The sequence below is a fragment of the Rhineura floridana genome, chromosome 18 (assembly GCF_030035675.1).
Source record: "Rhineura floridana isolate rRhiFlo1 chromosome 18, rRhiFlo1.hap2, whole genome shotgun sequence".
NCBI lineage: Eukaryota > Metazoa > Chordata > Lepidosauria > Squamata > Rhineuridae > Rhineura > Rhineura floridana.
Window position 1 is genome coordinate 8,166,321 of NC_084497.1, and position 25,176 is coordinate 8,191,496.

Consider the following 25,176-nt stretch of genomic DNA (forward strand, 5'->3'; position numbering starts at 1 on the left):
CCAGCTGTCTGTGAGCCACAAATAATTCATTTGTTGTGTTTAGACAGGCAAGCAAGTCTAAGAAAAAAAAGGGAGGAGAAGTAATCTTGTAATTTTGGGGACTTTATTTGCAAGGAATGTTTATTCCCTCCTTTTCCTTTCCTTTCAGGTGGGTTTGTGAAGAAATTCCAGACCTCAAGCTTGCTATGGAAAACTACGTTTTAATTGACTATGATACTAAAAGGTAAGGGGAAAAGTCTGGCTAGTTCTCCCCCTGGGAGTGACTTGCTCTGATTGGGGCTTAAGATGCTGTGCCCTGAGTTGCTCATTTCTTGCAAAACGGTCGGGGATCGCGTGGCCCTCCCGATGTTGCTGGACTCCGAACGCCCATCAATCCCCAACCAACGTGGCCGACTGTTGGGGTGGAGGAGGAGGAGGAGGGTGGGAGCTGCCATCCAATAACATCTGGAGGGCCACAGGTGTTGTAGCAAAACTTTAGATGTTCAAAAAGGCCTCTGGGAGGAAATGCACACCAAGTGTTGGACAGACCAAAGATCTTTAGCATCGCAGGGACACAGCTAGCTGCTTGATGCTGAGTCAGGCGATTGGTCCACCTAGCTGAGCTTTGGGGTAGAGAGCCTTTGGCCCTCCAAATGTTGCTGAACTAGAGCTCCCATCATCCTCGGCCCATCGGCCATGCTTGCCGTAGTTCAGCAACATCTGGAAGGCCAGAGGTTCCCCACCCTTGGTCTGCACTGACTAGCAATGTCTCTCCAGGGCTTCAGACAGGAGTCCCTCCCAGCCCTACCTGGAGATGGCAGGGATTCAGCCTGGGACCTTCTGCGTGCAAAGTGGGTGCTCTAACCACTGAGCTGCAGCCGCTCCAGTGCAGCTTTCCCACCCAGCATCAGACTTGCTCCTTGAATTTAATCCGGACACAAATCAGGCACCAGTGCGGTTGAAACAGTGAAGGAATCTCGCTTGCTCCATTAGATCTTCGGTAGGATTTTTTTCTCTCTGTCACCACGACTGCCTCGCCCTGTCTCCTGGCTCTTTTGAACAGTCACCCCTTTTAGCAGCAAGTGGTGAGGTTTCAGTACTTGGGGGTCCGACCTTGATTATGAGACAACCTATAATTGTTAGGGAGGGGTTTTTTTGCCAACAACCATGTTGCAAAATCTATTCAGGATGGTTCTGTGCAAGAGGAGGTCTCCTCTGTGCAAGCAGTCAGAGCAAATTCTAAATCCTGTGTGTCATGTTCAGCCTAATTGAAGGCCCGTGTTTAAACATTAACTGGCTGGGCTTTGTGGCCTTGGCGGCACTGTGGGGATGTATGTTCACAGTCCAGCGTATTTTCACTCCCCTTTTGCTTCAAGAGCCCTTGTTCCCAAAGGAGCAGATTCTTCTCTTTTTATGAGAGAAATGTTTCAGGTATGTTGTTCCGGGAAATCCACTTGCCATAAGAACATAAGAAAAGCCTTGCAACTGGAACAGGCCATTAGGGGGCTTATCTAGTCCACCATCCTGTTCTCACAGTAGCCACCCAGATACCCCAATGGGAAGCTCATGAGCAGGACTGGAGCACAGCAGCAACTCCCCCCACTTGCGATTCCCAGCAACTGGCATTCAGAGGCAAACTGCCTCTGACAAGAATGTTGAAGTCGTCCAAGTTGGTGGCCATCGCTGCCTCTTATGGGGGCAAAGTCCGTTCTGGGGTGGAGAAGGGATTGGTCAAGTCAGGATAGCGTGCAAAGAAGGTGGGACAGGCCCAGGCTTGCCTTGGGTGGGGCCAGGTGGGGTCAGGTCACAGCCTCTGGCCATAGATCTCTTTTCTCTATTTTAAACTGCTTCAAACCCGCATGGGATAAACCTCCAGAGGAATTGACTGCTCCAGGCCATGTGGGCGTGGGCCTGCTGTTGTGTTTCTAAGGAACATGATAATGCCATCTCTTTTGACCGTTGATTAAATTGGATAATGGAAGTTCTCGGCAAGGAAGATCTCAGTTGTTCCATGTAGCTGTTTGAGAGAACATAATAAAGCCAGTCATTCTGAAAAGGGCTGAGGTCTCTTTCCTGCCGTGCCCCCACCCCCTTACCTCTCCTTTGCACTTTACTACTTGAACGGTAAATCACATTGTGCAAAAATGCAGAGGGGAACTGGAGCCTGCAGAAGGAGAAACATTTGCAGATGCAGTGGGACCTGCAACAAAGCTGTTTCCTCCTCATAGGAGGTTGCATACACGCCATACATTTTAAAGCATGTTATCACCCCCCACCCCAAAGAACCCTGGGGATGGTAGTTTGCTAAGGGTCTTGGAGACGGTAGCTCTGTGAGAAGTAAACTACAGTTCCCAGGACTCTTTGGGGGAAAATGATGTGTTTTAAATGTCTGGCCTGTATGCCACCAGAGCCATTTGTGTTCAAGGTGCCAGCACAGTTTTTTCCAGGATACTTCATTCTGGCCCTTCCCCCCCCCCGGTTTAGGGAAGGGCCATAGCTCAGTGGTAGAGCTTGTGTTTGCATGCAGGAGGTCCCAGATTCAGTTCCCGTTGGCATCACCAGGTGGGGCTGCCTGAACACCTGGAGAGTCACTGACAGCATTGAGAATATTGAGCGTGAAGGACCCAGTGCTCTGACTCAGTAGAAGGCGGCTTCCAAAATCGCCTTCCCTGACAACTGGCATTCAGCGTTCCATGGATTCTGAGTGTGCTCGGTTGCCACTGGGCTTCTTTTGGAGGTTTTCTTTTTTTTTAGATAGGTACAGAGAGAGAGAGAGAGAGAGACCTATGGGTTAGATAGAACAAGTGAGTGAGAGATGGGTCCAAATGAGCTTCCTGGCTGAATGAGGCCTTGAACCTGGGCTTTAGTTTTGACGCTCCAGAGCAGCTAGCCATCACACCGCACCAATGCCGTGCAGGTATCCTTTCATTAGGCTGCCATACCTGCGGAAGTAGTTTGCACCTCTGTAGCAAAAGAGGATCCCCACCCACACTTCAGCTGCGTACACACCATACACTTAAAGCACATTTTCCCCTCTCCAGAGAATCCTGGGAACTGTACTTTGCTGCCCATAGAGCTGCAGTCCCAAGCATCTTAAGAAGCCACCGGTCCCAGGGTTCTATCGTCGGTGGTAGCAGTGGGGAGGGACATGCTTTAAATATATAGCGTGTACGCAGGCTTAATGCATCTGGTTTTTAACTTGTGGGCTTCAGGTTAATTAAACAAAAAAAACCACATGAGAATTGGCAGCACCCGGCAAGTATCACTCTGCGGAGGAGCAAATTGCGTTCTTGTCTCAAGATGTAAACAAAGAGGCCACCCTGGGTCTTTCCAAAGGTTGAGCGGGTGCTAATAACGCCTGCAAGAGAAGGTGTGTCCTGGAATACTCCCTCTTTTTTTTCTTTTGGAAAGTGCAAGCAAACACAACGAGATAAAAATCTACCCTGAGCACACGCCCATGCTGCGGTCACTGAGGCGGGCTTATTAGAGGCTCAGATTGCTGACCAGCACTCTCCTCCTCCTGTGCTGGCTCTGCACAACTGCAGCGCTCCCTGCCTTGATGTTTGAAACCTGATCATGCAGTGGGGCATGTGACTGCCTGTGGCACGCACCCTCCCTCCCTCCCGTCCTGAGATGATTCTTTAATCCTGTTTTTTTTTTAAGGGATTGTCAGGCCGGCAGGCCAGCCAACAGGCATGATGAGCTCTTGTACTCCTAGAGTTCAGCAAGTTTCTTATAACAGAGGAAGCTGCTTTGTACCTTGCCAAGAGCGTCAGTCCACTGTGTGTGCTGATTGGCGCCAACTCTCTTTGGGTTTCGGGCAGGGGTTCCCTCCCAGGAGCCATGCTCAGTCCTACTTGGAGGTGCCGTTGGGGACTGGACCCTGGGGCCGTTTGCATGCAGACCACGTGCCCTGCCACTGAGCTACTGCCCTTTCTCTACAGATAAATTATGTATGTATTTATTTATTATTTAATTTGTATCCCGCCCTTCCTCCCAGCAGGAGCCCAGGGCGGCAAACAAAGCGCTAAAAACACTTTAAAGCATCATAAAAACAGAACTTAAATGAGTTAAAAACATTTTTTAAAAAGTTTAAAAAGGGTCAAAACCATTATTAAAAAAGCAAATTAAGGTTCTGGTCCTCATGGCAGACAGCCGATTTAAATAAGAACATAAGGAATCTGCCTTATATCGAGTCAGGCCTTTTGTCCATCTAGCTTAGTATAATTTACGCTGACTGGCAGCTGCCCTCTAGAGTTTCAGACCTGGAGAGCCATCGGGGTTGAAGCTGGGACAGCTCTGCCATTGAGCTACAGCCCTTCCTCTTGCTTAAGCTGAGTGCTCTCTATGAGGCCTTACTGGGCACTGCCGGTGCCTGTCCTCTCAAAACTCAGATTATGACAACAGTTTAAGCAAATCGGGAGTGCATGCTTTCGAGGTTTGGTGGCCCTGATTTCTTCTTTTCTTCTAGCATTTAAGTAAAAATAATTTCCAAATGAAGCTTTGAATTTGTTTGATCATGACACTTAAAGCCGCTTTAAGATTACAATCCTGTTCCTGCTTAACTAAGAGTAAGCTCCATTGAAGAGGCCAAGAACTGGCGGGCCAGATCCAGAAGCTGCCAACTCTCTTTGGTGGATGGGTGGAGCTGGCCGCCTGTCTTATCACCTGATGGCTTATGATATCGAGCAATTGACAGGTGGCCGGCTCGGCCCATATGATGTCGGGAGATTGAAACATCAAGCCGTGGGGTGCAAAGGAAGATTCCTCCTTCTCTTGAGTTCTGTACTTTTTGGATTTGACACCTTTTCCTGCCACCGTGCAGGGCGACGGACAGGCAAAGGTGCCACATTCCAAAATTGCTGAATTTGAGCCCTAGCTGCAAAGGAGGAATTGGGAGTGTGCTCAGATTTTCTTGACTTAGGCTTTTCTGCACCTGAAGCCATGTATTTATTTATTTATTATTTGATTTATATCCCACCCTTCCTCTCAGCAGGAGCCCAGGGCAGCAAACAGAAATGCTAAAAACACTTTAAAACATCATAAAAACAGACCTTAAAATACATGAAAACAAAACATTAAAAACATTTTTTTAACAAGCTTTAAAAACATCTTTTTTAAAAGGGTTAAAAACATATTATTGAAAAAAACATATTAACAGGCAATTCTAACACAGAGGCAGACTGGGATAGGTCTCAACTTAAAAGGCTTGTTGAAATATATGACGTCCGATGCGGGAAAGATGGGTGTGGTTTGCACCAAACGGTCTGATGGGCCAACCTCAGAGGCCTGTTACGTCCGGAGGTTCCCCACCACTGGAATGTAGGATCGCTCTGTAAATATGCTTTTGTTAAATGTCTCCTCCCCAGTGCACCTATTTCCATGTGAAACAGTCTTCCTGGCTAGGAGGAGTGGGGAGAAAAACCTTGGAGGCGTATTTATGCAGCATATAAATTGAACATGGCCTTTCTGTCAACCAAATGTAAACTGGAGCGTTGCTCATCCCAGATCCTAGGTAATTTAGGATCATTCTCTGTCTGACGCCCTCTGGATGTTGTTGGATTCTTACTCCTTATCATCCCTGACCATTGGCAATGCGGGCTACTAGGATTTGGAGTCCATCAACATCCGGAGGACCACAGATGTTCCCCATTCCTGCTCTGTAAGAGGCACCCCCCCTCAGGAGGGAATGCGTCTTCTAAACAGAGGCATTCTTCCATCTCTTGCATTCAATAGGGAATATCACTCCAGATGCTGCTATGCCCAACATCCCTGGTCATTGGCCACGCCGCCTGGGGATTGCTGGGCTCTGACTTGCAGAAGCCAGCATGGCCAGCGGTCTCACGTCATCTGAGGGCCCCAGGCTGGGAGGAAGGCCGATTTTTAGGGTATTAGAAGGCTTTCCAGAGATTGTTTACTGGGGGATTAGGATGTCAGTTGGAATGTTAGCTCCTGTGTATGTTTGGCGGGAACACACCTAGAAACCTTAAGCCGGAGTTAGCTTGCCCAGCCGATTAACTCTTTTCGTTGTTTTCCCTCCCTCCCCTCTTCCATTTTTTCAGCTTTGAAAGCATGCAAAGGCTTTGCGACAAATACAACCGCGCCATCGATAGCATTCACCAGTTGGTACGTATTCTCTCACCCTGGCCCCGGTCCGGCCCGGTCACATCTCCCATTTGCCCTTCCTGGCTTTTGTTCTGGAGGGCTGGCTTCAAGTCAGCCCTTTCCTTGCTTGGCTCCCTTAGCAGGCATAATGCTTTGCGACCTGGCTAGCATTTTCCTCTGGCGTGTCTCCTCTTAACATGGCTTATTTCATTACTTAAAGCATTTGTAACCCCACTCTTTTAGGCCCCAGGCATTTGGGACCTTCTCTCTCTCTCTCTCTCTCCCCCACCCCCAGCCAGAGGGCCATATTCACTTGTGGGCAGCCTTCCGGTGTGTGTGTGTGGGGGGAGAGGGGTACATTCCGGGGTGTGTGTGGGGGAGAGGGAAGACATGAGATTTTCTACATTAGGCTACATTTCAGCCATCCAAGAGTCAGAAGGTTTTGCATACCGCAGGCAGCCAACACGTTGCCCTCTTGGTACTGTTGGACTCCAGCTCCCATCTGGCCTAGCCAGCGTGGCCCAAGGTTCAGGGATGATGGGAGTTGTAGATGGTGCTGCCACTGTGCGGGGAGGGAGGGGGGTGGCTCGGTTGGTGCTGACCCGTGACAAGGGCTTTTTCAGTGGTGGCTCCCTGTTTGCAGAATGCCCTCCCCAGTAACACTCGTCTGTCTCCTTCAGTGACAGCTTTCATTAATGTCATTAAAAACATTCCTGTTTTACTCAGGCATTTGATGGTTGAAAGATACTGTTCCTGAATGATACTGAAATCATTGGTTAAGAAAATGCCTTTTCACTGTTTTTAGAATGCTTTAAACATCATCATCATCATCATCATCATTATTATTATTATTGATATATGTTTGCTGGCCCGGGCTCCTTCAGGAGGAAAGGTGGTATACAAATTAAATGAATGAACAAAACAAGCAAATAAACCATCGTTTTATTTATTTATTACATTTATCTTCCACCTTTCCTCCAAGGAGCTCCAGGTGGAGTACATGGTTCCCCCCCTCCATTTTATCCTCACAACAACCCTGTGAGGTAGGTTAGGCTGAGAGAGGCAGTGACGGGCCTCCAAGGTCACCCACTGAACTTCATGGCTGAGCGGAGATTCGAACCCTGGTCTCCCCAGGTCATAGTCCTACATGCCTAACCACTACATCACCACTGGCTCTCACAGTCCAGCAACATCTGGAGTGCGCCATGTGGGCTACAGTCTGCTATAGGCAAAGCCAAGAGGCAATATCGCCGTGGGAGAGCCCTTTCCAGCCAGTCAAAAGGACTTTAAGAGGGTGTGGAGCAGGGCTGTTGAGGGGTGCAACCCGGGGGAGGGTCCAAGGGGGCCGTGTTCGTCCCACCTCCTGGGCCTCAGCTCCCTCGCCCTTATGCTAGCCAAAAAGGCTCCCAGAGCAGCCTCCAGAGATCAGTACTGAGACAGTCCCTGCTCTCAGGCTTGCAATCAAAGGGCACGAGAGTCTCAAGAAAAAAAGGATGGAGGGGTGGGCAGGTGGCTGGGTGGGGCGCAGCAGGGGGGAGAAGCTCAGGAGTGAGCTCCTAGTTGACACTTCTTATAATGCTGGGTAAAAGGTCACATGCACAGCAAAAATTACCTAGATTTTAGAACAAGAGTGGGAAACCTTAGTCCTGGGGGCCGGATGCAGCCCTCCAAGCTTCTCTATCTGGCCCTCGAGACTCTCCCGAGGCCACACCCCTTGCTGGCTCTGCTTTGCACTCACCTTGTGTCCTTGAACCCTGATTGTGCCTCTGGCCTTCCTGGATGGAGACCAGAGTGACGGGTGCGTGAGCGTGTGTAGAAACTAGCCTACCGCACACAAGGAAAAATTTCACATCTGTTGCTCCGCCCACCCCTGTCATGAGGCCCTTGGATGGTTGCTCAGAAGGCAGTGCGGCCCTCGGACTGGAAAAAGGTCCCCCACCCTGTTGTAGAGTGAAGTCCAGGCTCCTCTCCGGGCAGGCGTTTTCTCACGGATTCCAAAGCTGGGAGTGCTGAGCCAGAGGGAAAATAAAAGCGGGCGAGCGGCTCCAACCCCATGGCTCACCCCAGTAATTGGGATGTGCAAACCATGGTTTGGTGTGACGTCCACATTAACCCAATATGTGCCAAAAGGTTGAAGCTTGGGTATTGTAGCTGCTTTATTTGAAGTTGGTGGGCTACAAGGCAGCTTATTAATTCATGTTTTCGGACACCTGCTTGTGTGGCAACATAGCAGAAGAGCAGCCCAGTGGCACAAGGCAAGTTGCACAGTGAAACATTCACACGGCCACTTGGCCGTACCTGCCTGAGCTCTGCCCACCCACCCTCTGTCCATGTCCCAGCACCTTTTGTGCCTAAAAAGGCATTTTCATAAGAACCTCAGCATTTGGAGCAGGCCAAAGGGGGCCCAGCTAGTCCGGCGTCTGTTTCTCTCAGTGGCCAGCCGGATGCCCCTTGTGGGAAACCCCCAAGCAGGGCAAGACTGCAACAGCAACTCTCCCCGCTTGCGATTCCCAGCAACTGGTATTCAGAGGTAGAGCACCTCCAGCCATGTAGAGAGAACATAGCCATTGTGGCCAGTAGCCATTGATACAGCCATGAACCTGTATAGGCCCCTTTTTAAGCCATCCAGGTTGGTGGCCATCGCTGCCTCTTGTGGGAACGAATTCTAGAGTTTACCTGAGCGCTGTGTGAAGGAGGACTTCCTTTTTGTCTGCCCTGAATATTCCAATATCCAGCTTCGTTGAGTTATCCCAGAGTTCTAGTATTCATGAGAGAGGGAGGAAGCTTTAGTAGGTAACAATTGTGGCTGAGAGCAGTGTGGGCGAGACGAAAGCGTTCTCTAACCTCCCCTCTCCGTTTCGTTCTACAGTGGAAAGGAACCACCCAGCCCATGAAACTGAACACTCGCCCTTCCAATGGGCTCCTTCGCCACATCCTACAACAAGTCTATAACCACTCGGTGACCGACCCGGAGAAACTCAACAACTATGAACCCTTTTCCCCAGAGGTGTATGGAGAGACTTCCTTTGACCTGGTTGCTCAGATGATAGATGAAATAAAAATGACCGAGGACGACCTGTTCGTAGACTTAGGCAGCGGTGCGTGAGTGACTGCTATGCTGTTTCCCCTCCTATGCCCACCCTAAAATTCTTCGTGCAGAACTGACTACTTTTCTTTTATAAAATATTTGCTGATGTATACCAGTTTGATTGGAAAACAACCCAACTGTGTAAACAACGGCCCAGTTTGCGTGGGATGGCCAAACCATTCTTTCGTCATCAGGGCTGTGTACTGGGACCCCATTTCCTTTCTTCACGTCCTGGTGTTTGGCAACTGTGGCTTGCCATTAACAATCAGCAGAATTGGGAAGACAATTATTGCAGCAAACCAAAGCTTCTGAATAGGAATAGTCTTCAAGGGCAGCCCCGCATAGAGGGTGTTGCATTAGCACAAACTGAGGTTACCAGATTATGGAGTACAGTTAGAGGAAACAATCTTCTGCATAAGTGGGCAAAACTGTGTCTGTTTTCTAAAAGGGTGGTATTTTGTAGAAAACTCTTCTGATGCCTTCGATAAATTATCAATAAAATCATGTTTAAAAACAATTTAGCCTTAAAAATTCAAAATAATATCAGTGGGTTGTTTTTTTAAAAAAAACATTATAAAACAAAAATTACATATTAAAATACGTGTCAGATTTACATATCTAAAATGTAAATGTGCTGCCTTCAAGTCGGTTCCGACTTATGGCGACCCTATGAATAGGATTTTCATGAGGCTGAGAGGCAGCGACTGGCCCAAGGTCACCCAGTGAGCTTCATGTCTTAAGTAGGCCCCAAAAACAGTACACTGAAAGCGCCTGCCTAATATCACTTGGAAGGGAGTTCCAAAGTGTAGACTCCGCCCATGGAAGAACTAGATGACCAAATAGTCTGATCTGGCATTAAGGCAGGTTCCCATAACAATATATTTATTATTTAGCACAATGTATATACTGCTTAATTAAAAAAAAACAACCACTCTTAAGGCTGCAATCCAATCCATGTCTACTCAGAAGTAAGCCCCATTGGGTTCAGTGGGACTTGCTCCCAGGTAAGTGCGTGTTGGATTGCAGCCTAAGTGGGTTACATAATAGTATATTATGTAATATAGATGTTTTAAAGATCTTTGTATCGTTTTATTGCTTGTGTCTTTGCTGCCCTGGACGCGCTTGGCAGGAAGGGTAGGATATAAATTTGATACGTAAATAGTATAATGTTCAGTTAAAAAAATGTCCACCAAAACAGACACAATAAAATTATCAAAATATAGATTAAAAAAAACACCCAACATCTTTAAAAACTAATGTATGTGTCTGGATGAGCTTGTCACAAAACTGTTTTTGAAGCAGGCAACACACAGTGCCTGCCTAATATCAATAGGCAGGGAGTTCCAGAGAACAGAAGCTGCTGTGCTAAAAGTTTCATTCCTCGCAAGCACAGAAAGAGCATCTGTGAAGTGCCAGTTCTGTAGATTGAAGCGGTCCAGTGGGCACATAGGGGGTAAAGGCTGATCCTTCAAGTAAACTAGTCCCAGGTTGATGAGCCCTGTCATATACCTTGAATTTGGACAAGTAACGGATTGGCAGCCAGGGCAGATCTCTGAGCAGAGGCATGACTTGCTGACGGCCTCACATTGCTGAAGTGCTTCTAACTGTCGTTCTTTCCTTTGTCTCAGGTGTGGGTCAAGTCGTTCTTCAGGTAGCTGCAGCTACAAACTGCAAGCACCACTATGGTGTGGAGAAAGCTGATATTCCAGCCAAATATGCTGAGGTATGTAGCCTCTCAGGAGGTTCTAACAAAGGAGCATCCTGTGACCTGGAGCCAGGTGTGACTTTGAGAATTCTAGTCAGCTTAAAAACAAAAAAAATCTGCATGGAGAAAGGCTGACCGTATAGGCCGTAGAAATTGTGCTACTTCAGCAATTTTGCGTATTTTTTCTCTAATCTTGTGGCTTAAATTCTGCACTTTTTTTTGCCAGTTGCGTAATTTATCCCAGCGTTGCTTTTAGTAGAGAAGAAACTTTGCGGACACTTAAGCTCCTGCCGCCACTAGCCTTTAATTCTTATTTTGCAACCCTTAAGACTGCACCACCAGTTACCTGTATGCCTTCAAGTGTATCTGTGGAAATCATGAGGTCTAGGAACTTTTTTTTTTAAAAAATGAAAGCTTGGACTGACAGGAAGCTAGATTCCATGCCTGGTGCGGTATTCCATACTCCCAATGAATTGCATCATATATTTTAGGGCACTGCTGGTTAACAACGCAACAGACTCTTGTAAGATCACAAAGAGACGCTGTCTGTCTGTAGCTATCCGTTCTGCTCTTTGTCATTGCTGGCAAGAGTTCTGCGTAGCATTTTCAGGGCTTGGATTGAGCTTTGCCAGTACTTGTCCATGTGGCCCCCAGCGTTGTACTGTGCGGGGATCTGTCCTAATCGTTCTGTTTTCAAGCCAAGTTTCAGATAAGACAGCTTGGATGGAACGGGCAGAGAAAAAGAGGGTGGGCGGGCACCAGAAGGAAGCTGAAACAGGCTGGGTTTCTGTTGGCTGGCAGTGGACGAGCAGATATTGGCTTCGCAGGGCCATGTTCTAGGAGATGCAGGGAAAGAATATAGCTCAGTGGTCGACCGCATGCTTTGCATGCAGAAGATCCCACATTCAATCCCTGGCAACTCCAAGCAGGGCTGGGAAAGACTCTGAAACCCTGGAAAGATGCTGCGCAGTCAGTGTCAACAGTTTGGAGCTACATTGATCAAGGGTGTGACTCAGTAAAAGGCAGCTTTGCTTGTTTATTATATTTATAATCCCACCTTTCCTCCAAGGAGCTCAAGGTGGCATACAAACGTGGTTCTCTCCCCTCCCAATTTTATCCTCACAACAACCCTGTGAGGTAGGTTTAGGCTCAGAGATGGTGATTGGCCCAAGATCACCCAGTGAGCTTCACGGCTGAGTGGGGATTTGAACTCTCGTCTACCAGGTCTCTAGTTCAGCACTCTAACCCCTACACCACCACTGGCTCTCTTGCTGGTTAAAATACTTATAGACTGCCCATGTGACTCTCTGTTTTGTACAATAGGCTGTATTCTAGCCACGCAAAAGCCAGAGGCTTGTATGTGTATATTTCTCCCCCCCTTGCTCCATCTGGGCAACCTCTGGAGGGCCACAGGTTCCTCACCACTGGATCACATGACTGTCAAGTTTCCTTCTTCCATTGTGGGGTGGTAAACGATCTATCCTTAACCTCTGCTGTGGTTGCTTGCATTCCCCAGTTTGCTGCAAATGTAGCTTTCAGATTTACTAACGGTATACTTTTATTCCCCTTTTCTCTCTCTCTCTCCTCCCCACCTCCCTCCTAGACGATGGACAAAGAATTCCGAAAGTGGATGAAATGGTATGGGAAAAAACATGGCGATTACACAGTGAGTGAAACTGAGCCACAAACCTTATTTTTAAAAAGCAAGGAACCTCCTTCTCTTCCCTCCCTCCTCCCAAACCCTAATGTACATTATACTTCCCCCCCTTCATTTTGGGGAGTTTCAAAGGGTACGTGTATAGGGGCAGGGGAGCAACAGGGAGGCATCAATGTGCACGCAAACCAGGGAGGGGAGAGTCCTCAAGGTGCCGAGGCCACAGGGCACTGCAGAGTTGTTGAGATGTTAAAGATAAATTTATTGTGCCCCAGGGTATTTCAGGGTATCGCAAACCTCTTCGCCAAGGGCAGTCTTAGTGAGGCTTAATGTCACTTTGCAGCATCCTCTGAAGAGGGTTGCTTCTTTCAATCTTAACCTTTTCAATTTGCAGAGGAGTTTGTCTCTGGCCTCCTTAAGGTTGCCCTTGGCCAAGGGTTTTGTGATAACCTGAAATGTGTTGGGCAGCAACACATTTTCTTTAATACTTCAACAACTCTGCAGTGTCATCTGGCGTCGGCACCTTGAGGACTCTCCTCTCCCATGATTTTGCACGTATGGGGTGGGGGAACTTTTCCAGGTCGAGGGCCGCATTTCCTCATAGGAAACCTTTTGGGGTCCGCATGGCATGGTGGGTAGGGCCAGAGGCAGAAGCAGGGAAGCAACAGATGTGATGCTTAAACCTTTTGTATAATAGGCTGCATTCTAGCCAGGTAGAACCCAGAGTGTGTGCACTCTCTCTCTCTCCCTCTCTCTCTCCCTCCCTCCCTCTGTCTCTCTCCCTCCCTCTCCCTCTCTCCCTCCCTCCCTCCCTCCCTCCCTCTGTCTCCCTCCCTCTCCCTCCCTCCCTCTGTCTCTCTCCCTCTCCCTCCCTCCCCCTCCCTCCCTCTCCCTCCCTCCCCCTCCCTCCCTCTCCCTCCCTCCCCCTCCCTCCCTCTGTCTCTCTCCCTCTCCCTCCCTCCCTCTGTCTCTCTCCCTCTCCCTCCCTCCCTCCCTCTGTCTCTCTCCCTCTGTCTCTCTCCCTCCCTCTCCCTCCCTCTGTCTCTCTCCCTCCCTCTGTCTCTCTCCCTCCCTCTCCCTCCCTCTGTCTTCCCCTCCCTCCCTCTGTCTCTGTCCCTCCCTCCCTCTGTCTCTGTCCCTCCCTCCCTCTGTCTCTCTCCCTCCCTCTCCCTCCCTCCCTCTCCCTCCCTCCCTCCCTCCCTCTCTCTCTCTCTCTCTCTCCCTCCCTCTCCCTCCCTCCCTCTCTCTCCCTCCCCCTCCCTTCCTCTCCCTCCCTCCCTCTCTCTCCCTCTCCCTCCCTCCCTCTCTCTCCCTCTGTCTCCCTCCCTCTGTCTCTCTGTCTCTCTCTCTGTCTCTCTCTCTCCCTCTCCCTGTCTTCCCCCCCTCTCTCTCCCTCTCTCCCTGCATCCAGGCAAAGCAATAGTCCCTCTTATGGTTCCAGGACACATTACAGCCCAGGCAAAAGTAATCAAAGGGGTGTGGAGCAAGACCAGAGAGTAGGCAGAGCCTAGAGAGGCACAGAGGTTCCCTACCGCTGACTTAGCACTTTATAGGTTATCCAGCATTGGTTGGGTGTTCGAAGAAACTAAAAAGTCAGTGCCCTTTTGAAAAGTTTAGTCCTCCATCTTGATTCAAAACGGCGTCCAATTTTATCTAAACATGGATGAAACCCCTGCTCCTTGAACTTGGGGGCCATCACATAAAAGTTGGTTTTAAAACGTTCAGTCTGGCACATTGGTTCAAAATAGTGTCTAAATGTATCCAACCATAGACAAAGGCTGCTCTTTGATCTCAAGAACTCTCGTGCAAAATTTGGTTTCATCATCATCATCATCATTATTATTATTATTACTGCCACCCACCCTTCACCAACAGGTCCTAGGGCTGGTTACAACAGTTTAAAATTGTGTTAAGAACAATTAAAACAATAATTGCAGGAATAAGGATATCTTAAGAGGTGTCCAAATGCATAAAGGACAGAGACAGACAGACAGCTTTCCAAAATATATAGTAGTTGATGATGAGGATAAAATCCATTTTTAAAAACAAACAAACACAAACATACCAAATGGGGTTCTGGCCCTTATGCTGTGGAGGGAAACCCTCCCTGCAAGTTTGGCTCCTTCTGCTATTTTTGCAAACTCACCCTTTGAATTCCTTCTGAGAGGAAGGGTGGGATATAAATTTATTAAATAAATAAAATAAAACAGGAGAAGGTTTTTCCTTATATTTTAGGTCCTGGGTAATTTAGAGCTTGGTAGTTCTTTTTTGGAAAAAACAAGCAACCTCCCTTCCCCCCCAGCAACTCCCTAGAAATTCCTTGGGAATTTCCAACTCCTGTTTCCATTATCAAGTTAAGGCTAAAAGCTCCTTGCTGGCAATTAATGCCAACAGATGGCGGGTTTTTTCTGTTTTCTTTTTTTTTTTGGTGGTTCCTACAAAGAAGAATTCCCTCCTGAACGCCATCCAGGTATCTGAGGAGCTTAATGATCTGGAGTCTCTCGAATGTCAAAGTGGTTGAGTGGCTGTTTCCAGGATGTCTGTTGTAATGAGGTCTCTCTCTCTCTCTCTCTCTCTCTCTCTCTCTCTCCCTCCCTCCCTCCCTCCCTCCCTCCCTCCCTCCCCCCCCAGACTCCCTAATAAGCAAACATGTTGCTTAAATATATATATACGTGTGTAGGAGACAGTTGGCCACAGACATGCTGTGGCACATCTTGTAAGAGGAAAATTATAATTGGCCACTTTGTTAATATATTTGGCTTGTTTCCCTTTCTGCCGGCTGGATTAGATATCCAAGGTGGAGGTTTTTTGAGGAACAGAGAGAGATACCTGTGGCCCTCCTTTTACTGGATTTTTGTTGGACCTTATCTTCTTAATCTGAATGGGAAACATCAATCGAGAAGCTATTTTTTTCCCCTCCTTATTTTTTTCTGGTCAAGGAGGGATGTATTATGTGAATTAATAAGTGTGAGGATCTAACTTGGTGGGGCCAGACTGTACGCTTTGTAACCAACGTGAGTCATTCTCAACAGTAGATCCACTGAAATCAATGGGGGTGAACTGTCTTTAGCTCCCTTAATTTCAGTGGGTCGCCTCTGAGCAACAACTGGATGCATCCGTGTAGGAGCAACGTGGGCTCAATGCTGCCCTTGAGGTCTTCCCATGGGGCCCATGAAGCCTCTCAGTCCCTCTCCCACTCACTGCCCCCTTGGCCATGAGGGTGGTTGCCTGCTCTTGAAGAAAGTACACAGAGGTGAAGGAGGAAGTTGGATAGAGTGGTGCTTTTCCCCGCTTCCTCTGGCAGGCACCTCAGTGTGTTCAGGACTCAGTCATTCTGCTGGATTCAACTTTCACCCAGATCCCTTGAAAAAGCTCCATGTGTGTGCGTGTTTACGAATCCAACTTTCACCCAGATCCCTTGAAAAAGCTCTCTGTGTGTGCCTGTTTTCCCTCTTTCTGTCTCTGGGCTGGAGAGATGATCCAGGGAAGCAGGGAGAAAAGTGGCCAGATTGTGTGGCGCCGACAGCACTTGCTCAAAAATCCAAATCTGCCCATGGGCATAAAAAGGTTGGCTGTTGGGGGTCAGATTCCGGAATGGGAGTCTGCATTGCATGGGTAGACTGGGGCATAGAATCATAGAATAGTAGAGTTGGAAGGGGCCTATAAGGCCATCCAGTCCAACCCTCTGCTCAATGCAAGGATCCAAATCAAAGCATCCCCGACAGATGGCTGTCCAGCTGCCTCTTGAATGCCTCCAGTGTCGGAGAGCCCACTGCCTCTCTAGGTCATTGGGGGGGAAGAAGCAACCGCACATTCCACCCCTGGTGACAAGCAGAGACTGCCTTCACCCCTTTACATCCCCAGTAGATCCCTGCGCTTTGCTGCAGAATTATTTTATTTATTTATTTGTTACATTTATATACCGCCCCATAGCCGAAGCTCTCTGGGCTGTTCGCAGCAACTAAGAACATTAAAAACAAATATACAAATTTTAAAAAACAAAAAACAATTAAAAAACACAATTTTAAAAAAAATTAAAAACAATTTAAAAACACATGCTAAAATGCCTGGGAGAAGAGGAAAGTCTTGACCTGGCACCGAAAAGATAACAGGGTTGGCGGCAGGCGCACCGTTATGACTTTCGCAGCAGAAGAGCCACGGCTCAGTGGCAGGGCGTCTGCCGTGCACGCAGAAGGGCCCACGTTCAGTCCCCGGCGTCTCCACACCTGAAACCCTGGAGAGGTGCTGCCTGTCAGTGCAGACAATATTGAGCCAGATGGGCCAGTGATCTGACTTGGTATAAGGCAGCTTCCTATGTTCAAGTGCCTAAAATATCAGAAGCCCACGCCACAGTAACTTGGAGCAGGGCTTTCAGCGTGGCTGTCCGCTTTGTGGAACAGCATCCCTGTTGAGATACAACAGGACTTTCTGGAAACAATTGTAAGAGATACTTTTTTTGTTTCAACAAAACACGTCTCCATCTGGATGAAAAGGCACCTTTCTGCTTTAGGCAATTTGTTTTCTATTATTTTTAAAAACTATATTTAGTTATCCTTTTTTTTAAAAAAAAATTGTTCCTATGTAAATCATCTTGAGACTCATGGGGAAGGCGGTTCATGTCCTTTGATTTCAGTGGGTCTACTCTGAGTATGACTTCGTTGCATATAACCCTTTTGGCTCCCCCCCAAAGTCAGCAGGATATTAAGTTGTTCTGGATTTAACACTGTTCCCCCCCTTCTCTAAAGCGGGAACTTTTACCGCTTAGATATTTGAATTAAAAAAAAAACCCAAACAAACCAAGTGTTCTTTCAACGTCTCCTGTGGCTTTGAACTAGAGCCATGTTCCCGAGCTTTGGATTCCTGCCACCCTTTTTGTGTGTGTAAGTTTTTTTAAAAGTATTATTATTTTAAAAATAGCTCTGTGTGCTTTTCCAGGCACATCAAACAATCCTTTGTGAACCAAGCGTATTTGCATGGAGATTGCTGGAACACAAGATTTCGCTCTCTTCCTTCTGCCTGTGAAGTCATGGAATCAGCCAGTTAGCCCGGCTGCAATTTCCCCCCACCCACTGTGGATTTTGGAGGGAGGTGGGAACTTTGTATTCTTTTTCAGATTTATTTCAGATTCCAAAACTTCCTCCAACCCCCCTTGACTTCTGGAAAACACCAGACTTTGCTTCTTGCTTCTTAATGGTGTGCTTCCTCTCCCTCCCATCGTGCCCCCTGCTTGGGTTGCCGGCTGCCTCTCTTGGCAGAGTCTCGCCCTCTGGTTGCCATGAACGTGGTTTCCTTCCACAGTCTCTGTTGGGTAGGCCCTGTTGCCTGTGTGGAGGTAGGAGGCCTGTATACTAACCTGCCTCCTGGCTAAATTAGGAAAATTCCTGCTGTGAACTGGGAAATTCTCACTGAAACAGGGAGTTTAGGAAATAATCTGGAACAGTGTCTACTGGTGTTAGCATCTAGTCTGGTTCAAAGCCCAATTCAAAATGCTGTTTGTTTTATTTCCCCCCCTGTTTAAAAGGCCCTAGAGACCCCAGGGGTTGGCGACTTGTGGCCCTAGAGATGCTGCAATGCCCAGTGGTCAGGGATGATGGGTTACAGGCTTCCCGTGCTTGATCTAAGAAACAACATTCCCTATCGCATACAAGAGATGAAAGAATGCCTCTATTTAGAAGAGACATTCCTTCCTGAGAGTGGAAAATGCCTCTTCTTAGATTAGGGATGCGGAAACCAATGGCCTGCCAGATTTTACCGGATTACAGCTTCCAGTAGCCAGCTCAGCCAATGGTCAGGGATGATGGGAGCTATAGTCCTGCAATACCTGTGAGGCAGTGGTTAGAATCATAGAACAGTAGAGTTGGAAGGGACCTATAAGGCCATCCAGTCCAACCCCCTGCTCAATGCACGAATCCAGCTTAGAGCATCCCCAACAGGTGGCTCTCCAGCTGCCTCTCGAATGCCTCCAGGGTTGGAGAGTCCACCATCTCCCTACCTCATCGGTCCCATTGTCGTATTGTTCTAATAGTTAGGAAGTTTTTCCTGAGGTTCAGTTGAAATCTGGCTTCCAGCAACTTGAGCCCATTCTTCCATGTCCTACACTCTGGGACGATCGAGAAGAGATCCCGGCCCTCCTCTGTGAGGCAACCTTTCAAGAACTTAAAAGGTGCTATCATATCTCCCCTCAGTCTTCTCTTCTCCGGGCTAAACATGCCCAGTTCTTTCAGTCTCTCATAGGGCTTTGTTTCCAGTCCCCCGATCATCCTCATTGCCCTCCACTGCCTTCCAGTGTTTGTTGCCATCTTTCCTGGATGGCTTGGATGGCTTTAAAAGAAGATTAGACTAATTCATGGAGGACAGGGATATCAATGGCTGCTACTAGCCATGATGGCTGTGCTCTGCCACCCTAGTCAGAGGCAGCATGCTTCTGAAAACCAGTTGCCGGAAGCCTCAGGAGGGGAGAGTGTTCTTGCACTCGGGTCCTGCTTGCGGGCTTCTCCCGGTCACCTGGTTGGCCACTGTGAGAACAGGATGCTGGACTAGATGGGCCACTGGCCTGATCCAGCAGGCTCTTCTTATGTTCTTATGTTCTTCTTAAAGTGTTATGCCCAGAACTGGACGCAGTACTCATGGTGAGGTCTAACCAGTGCCGAATGGAGGGAACCTATTTTGGGTCATGGACCTGTTTTGAGAACCTGATGAAAGCTATGGACCCCCATCAATAAACACAATTTATTTTTACTGCATTGGATATTGATTTGGGGGGGCTGGTTAAGAACCGCTGCTGTAGAGCCACAGGTTCCCCACCTCTGCTGTGAACAGTCCAGGAGCTTGTCATTCAAAGGATTGATGTCTCCTGTGTGCCTTTTGCCCAGGTCTTGTGGGGAAGGCCCTGCACTTCATCCTGGCACCAAGTGCAAGCCAGGCCTCCGTCTCTCATGTTGCTCCCAGGCTTTGGGACGTAGTGATAGTGCCGCTTCATTCCATTTAAGCACCGCTGTTGGCCCAAAGGGGTTGTGGTCTTCTGACTGTGTGTTCACGGGCTTGGGGGAAGCCTGTAGCTCAGTGCTCGAGGGCCTGCTTCGCATGCGGAAACTCCCTGGTTCGTTCCTCGGCATCTCCAGGTAGGGCTGGGAAGGACTGCTATCACCTGTCCGTCTACACTAGGCAGATACTGAGCTGGAAATGCCAACAGGCCAGTTTGGGAGGAAGTAGCTTGATATCCTCTCTGCTTTAGATAGGATGCTGTGCTGGGCTTACACTTTGTTCCCTTTGTTTAGTTTTGGGTTTTTCTTTATTGTGCTTTGGTTTGTTTTTAAATGCTAGCATGGCCTTGAATGTTCCTCAGCAGAACAGACCGGGGGGGGGGCAGCGTAAATTGCTTCAATGCATTTACATTAACAATGCATTAACGGAAGTATAGTTTCCAAATCGCGTGAAGTATTGGTTCCCCTCTATTCGGCACTGGTTAGGCCTCATCTTGAATACTGCGTCCAGTTCTGGTCTCCGCACTTCAAGAAGGATGCAGACAAACTGGAATGGGTTCAGAGGAGGGCAACAAGGATGATCAGGGGACTGGAAACAAAGCCCTGTGAGGAGAGACTGAAAGAACTGGGCCTGTTTAGCCTGGAGAAGAGAAGACTGAGGGGAGATAGGATAGCACTCTTCAAGTACATGAAAGGTTGTCACATAGAGGAGGGCCAGGATCTCTTCTCGATCATCCCAGAGTGCAGGACACGGAATAATGGGCTCAAGTTGCAGGAAGCCAGATTTCGACTGGACATCAGGAAAAACTTCCTAACTGTTAAGAGCCATATGACAGTGGAACCAATGTCCTGGAGAGGTAGTGGGCTCTCCAGCACTGGAGGCCTTCAAGAGGCAGCTGGACAGCCATCTGTCGGGAATGCTTTGATTTGGATTCCTGCATTGAGCAGGGGGGGTTGGACTTGATGGCCTTATAGGCCCCTTCCAACTACTATTCTATGATTCTATGACACGTAGATGGCAAGTGGGCAGGCAGAGTGTTGAAGTGGATCTTGGCCCAGCCAGTTACAGTCTTCTTGATACACTCTAGGGCTCCTTCGTTGCCCAAGAAGACAGAAATGTCTGTTGGCAGGTGGTCTCCCCTATTCCCTGCTCGCTAAGAAGATTGTTTCCACTGTTGAGACCATCCCCCTCCCCAAAAAAACCCCAGTTGCATTTTTTTTAATATACTGAAAGCAGCCATAGAAGCGGCACTATTGACCACTGGTTCAGTGGCGCTGTTTGTTCTGTTCACTTCTGACTGCCCTGCTCAAAATCCGGCCTTCCCAACTGGTTTGTATCCCCTTTTTGGGTTAAGCAGACCCCTCCTAGTCCTCTGCTCAAGAATGCAGCTTCTGCGACTACTTTAAAAAATAAAAGAGGGAAATTAAGACCAGCATCACCTAATTCTTGGACCTGAAATGGGCGTAATATTTTTTTCTCAAAAAAAGGCAAGCCGCTGGCAGTATTGATGAGACAACTGAATGTGGTAACAGATTAGCCTCTGTTCCATGCAGCATTTTGAAGGGTTGGGAGAAATAAAGTTTAAGAGGGTTAGCCAGCATTGGGGCAAGGGCGGGGGTCTTACAGGTTGTTGCAGAAGTCATTTTATTGATATGTTGCATTTATACCCCACCTTTCCTCCAAGGAACTCGGGGCGCAGTGTACATCAGCGGTCCTCCTTCCCCCGCCAGACCACTGGAATACTGCTGAGGGTCTTGGCGGACCGCTGAATGATTTTCCTGCCTGTTGCAGCAGTGGCAGTGTGCGGTGCTAGATACTGTATGATTTTTAACTGTGGTTTTAATTGCTTCTTTTGTTCCTTAATATATCGCATCTCGTTTGCGTTCCACAGAATTCAGGTTGTGACACAGTAAAATACAATATGTACAGAAACAAAGGATGGAGTGAAAAACCACAATTAAAAATCAACATTTAACACGGACATGCCGTGAAGCACCTGAGTGAAGCGCACGGACCACGGGCAGTGCACTGACCACAATGATTCTCCCTCCCGCCCTCCCATAGTTAGGCTGAGAGAGATGGTGACTGGCGCAAGGTCACGTCCAACGAGCTTCCCGGCTGATTGGGGGGGTTGAACCCAGGTCTTCCTGGTCCTAGATCAACGTTCTCACCACTATGACGCATACAAGGAACAGAAAGTGGGGTGGGTGTCTTCCCCCACTTCCTTTCCTCCCTCCCTTCCCTCCCTCCCTCTTTGCAGCAAATACTTCGTGAGTAATGCCAACGCAGGTGAAGTTAAAATGGGGATGTCACACCCCCTCTTTTCTCTCTTTTAGCTGGAACGAGGTGACTTCCTCTCAGAAGAATGGCGAGAGAGGATTGCAAACACAAGGTACAGTGATGCTGAGATTGTGGTTTCTAACGTGGATCTCCAGCGCCAGGTTAATTAGGACATTCTTGGAATAAGTGTGCTTTAACTTGGATTCCTGCATTGAGCGTGGGTTGGACTAGATGGCCTTGCAGGCCCCTTCCAGCTCTCTGATTCTATGAGTCTAAGACCTTGCTGGATGAGGCCGTGGCCCAGCATCCTTTTTCTCACAGTGGCCAACTTCCAGGAAGCCCACAAAGCAGGATACGGGTGCAGCAGCAACTGTTCCCGCTCGCCGTCCCTAGCAGCTGGGATTCAGAGGCAGCCGACCCCCGGTGCTGGAAGTGATACACAGCCGCCAGGACCAGTAGCTATGGATAGCCTTGTCCTCCATAAGGCTTTATTTACCGTTGTACAAGGAGAGTGCGTGTGGAGACAAAGGAGCGTGCGCTGCTTCCTGGGGGCAGATTCGCTATCCTCACAGAAGAGGCCCTGTGCCCCCAAAGAGGGCCATAGCTCAGGGGCAGAGCACCTGCTTTGCATGCAGAAGGTCCCTGGTTCTTTCTCCATCATCTCCAGCTGGGTACAAAACCCAAGAGAGCTACTGCCAGTCAGTGTAGACAGTATTGGGCTAAATAGGCTGATGGTCTATCTCGCAGTATGAGTCAGCTTCATGTCTTTCCAACATGCCTGCCACTGATCACTATATGTATATATTTATATAGGGGTGGGTGTGTGAATATGGGAGGGTGCCACTTTCCGCAGGCTCTGATAGCTTATGTCATTCAGATATGCAGAGAGAGAGAGAGAGAGAGTGCTGGCTACCTCCCAGCCATGAGTTCCCGTTGTCATCAGCCGTTATGGACCATAGCAGTAGTCTTCCAAAGCTCAAGATATGTTGCAATACGGAAGATTCCTTATGCCTGAAAGCCCTTCCCTCCTCTTCTTTGGGTGGCTTTATAGGAGGATTAGACAGATACGTGGAACATGAGGCTATTGGTGGTTGCCAGCCACGATTTCTGAATATCACTTCTGGAAACTACAGGGGGGGAAGTTGCTCTTGGGCTCCGCACCAGGGCATCTGGCTGGCCTCTGTGAGACCAGGACGCTGAGCTAGGTGAGCCCCCTGCGGCCTGATCCAGCAGGCTCAGGAGAGACTCCTCTGGAGTGTTCTTTGCCTAGCTTTCCCCAACCGGGCGGTCCCTGGACTCCCACCTCCCAGCATGGCTACTGGATGAGGAGTAGTCCAAAAAATATCCAGAGGGCATCAGGTTTGGGAAGGCTGTCTGCACTACGGAGAGGTGATGTCACTGGCCTTAAGCTGCTTTGTTCCCCTAGGGCAGAGGTAGGGAACCTGTGACCCTCCAGATGTTGCTGGACTCCACCTCCCAGCAGCCGGCACGGCCAATGGTCAGGGATGATGGGAGCTGGTCCAGCAACACAGGGCCACAGATATTCCCCAACCCTTCTTGTCATCCGCATTAGGGGACTGCTCCCCTCCCTACTAAAATGAAAACAAAAATCATACCTGGGTGCTATTTGATGCTTTAAAGTAGTCACGTGGCACAGATGTCAGTTTGATATTGCTATTCCTCTATCAATATTTGCATGTGGTTGGTTATTTTAACATTTTTTAAATCAGTTCTTCTACAAACGCAGACAACGTTCTCCTATATTTTCTGGCTTCTTTAACCAAATGCATTATGAGAGATAAAACAATGAAAAACCCTAACACGCATGGATGGAGGATGTTCTACAAGTGGGAATTTGAGAATTATAACTTAGGGAATTTCTCTTTTGACTACAGGGTTTTGATTGCAGCGTTTCTGCCTTGCCTTGCAGGCAGTGTGTATATATATATTGTGTGTGTTCATTCCCCCCCCCCAGAAGTGAAACCACAGATTGTGTGTCCATGTTTTACTGACACTCTTGTTATCTTACAGTGTTATTTTTGTCAATAACTTTGCCTTTGGTCCTGAGGTGGATCACCAGCTGAAGGAGCGATTTGCAAACATGAAGGAAGGTAATGAGCTGAGCTCTGCCTCTGGCTGGGCCATTGTAGGTGGTTGCACTTTTTCAGCTGTGTGGTGGTGGCAGTGAGGTGGTGGCTTGCAGCCTGCAATAAACTGGCCTCCTAGAACTGGATTATGCAGGGCTAGCTGATGTGGCACCCTCTAGATGTTCCTGGGCTCCAGCTCCCAGCAGCCAGCATTGGCCAGTGGTCAGGGATGATGTTGTGGGATTCCAGCTGCCATCATCGAGAGGGTATCAGGTTTCACTATCCCCGATCTGAAAAGAGGCATTTCCTGCTGTCAGGACAAAATGCGTTGTCTAAACAGAGGTGTCGTCTAAATAGAGGCATCCTTCCGTCTTTTGCATGCAGTAGAGAGTGCTTAGGTCAGGGATGGGCAATGTGGTGCCTTCCAGACGTGGCTGATGAGGAACCCTCCTAGGGGTGTGTGTGCATGTGTGTGCTTTTGGCCTCTTGTGAAACAGCCAGTCCCGTTCTTCATCCCTAAGCAGAAACCTGACTCAGGTTTATCTCACCTTGTAAAAATGATAATAGACCCACAGGTGGGGGAGAATTGCCATCTGCTCTTGAAACGTGATTCCCTTTGCCCTCGATTAGTCCCCCGGCTACAAAATTCCCTCCCAGGTTGCTTACTCTGAAGCCTTTCAATTTCACCTGGCAGGCACACGGGGCTTCTTATCCAAGCCCTCTTGGGCGTGGTCACGGGGAAACAATTCTCTTCTGCAGATGGCGAAGCAATGGTTGCCTTCCCTTCTTGCTGGTTGCCTCGGGGTTTTTTTTGCCTCTGTCAGGTTCACTCAGGGCCAGTTTCCTTCAGCTTTTACTGGGTGAGCCTTGAAAGCTTCCGTGTTTCAGCAGCAGCATCAACAAAAAGGTTGTAAAGGCTGTTCAGCCGCTGAGTTGGAATTCCTTGCGGATTCGATGCTATCTGCCTGGGCCTTAACAGGGACTAAGAACAGTTGGCATGCTTGCTTTGGAAAGTAACGGTCCCTCTTTAGGCCTTCGCGTTCCATAGTCATCTTGCTTTGGACAGGGCCGTAGCTCAGTGATACAACAGCTGCTTTGCATGCAGAATCTCTAGGTAGGGCTAGGAAAGATTCCCTCCCTGAAATCCTGGAGAACCGCTGCCGGTCAGTGTAGACCGTACTGAGGTAGGTGGACCCCCTTCAGTACAAGGCAGTTGCCAATGATCCCATTAAATCAGCCCTTTATTCTGGACCATGAGGACTAGAACCTTTCTTTCTCAGGGAAGGCCCCATAG

General features: G+C 48.5%; 1 protein-coding gene across 5 annotated transcripts in view; it reads left to right on the forward strand.

Annotated features, from left to right (window-relative positions):
- DOT1L (DOT1 like histone lysine methyltransferase) overlaps positions 1-25,176 on the forward strand; it is a 97,039-nt gene that overhangs the window by 26,030 nt on the left and 45,833 nt on the right. For all 5 annotated transcript variants that reach the window (XM_061600579.1, XM_061600580.1, XM_061600581.1 and 2 more), the window contains exons 3-9: positions 149-223; positions 6,042-6,105; positions 8,954-9,182; positions 10,801-10,895; positions 12,481-12,543; positions 21,852-21,907; positions 23,827-23,906. In XM_061600579.1, the coding sequence (XP_061456563.1) occupies positions 149-223; positions 6,042-6,105; positions 8,954-9,182; positions 10,801-10,895; positions 12,481-12,543; positions 21,852-21,907; positions 23,827-23,906 (662 nt within the window). The remainder of the gene's footprint in view (positions 1-148; positions 224-6,041; positions 6,106-8,953; positions 9,183-10,800; positions 10,896-12,480; positions 12,544-21,851; positions 21,908-23,826; positions 23,907-25,176) is intronic.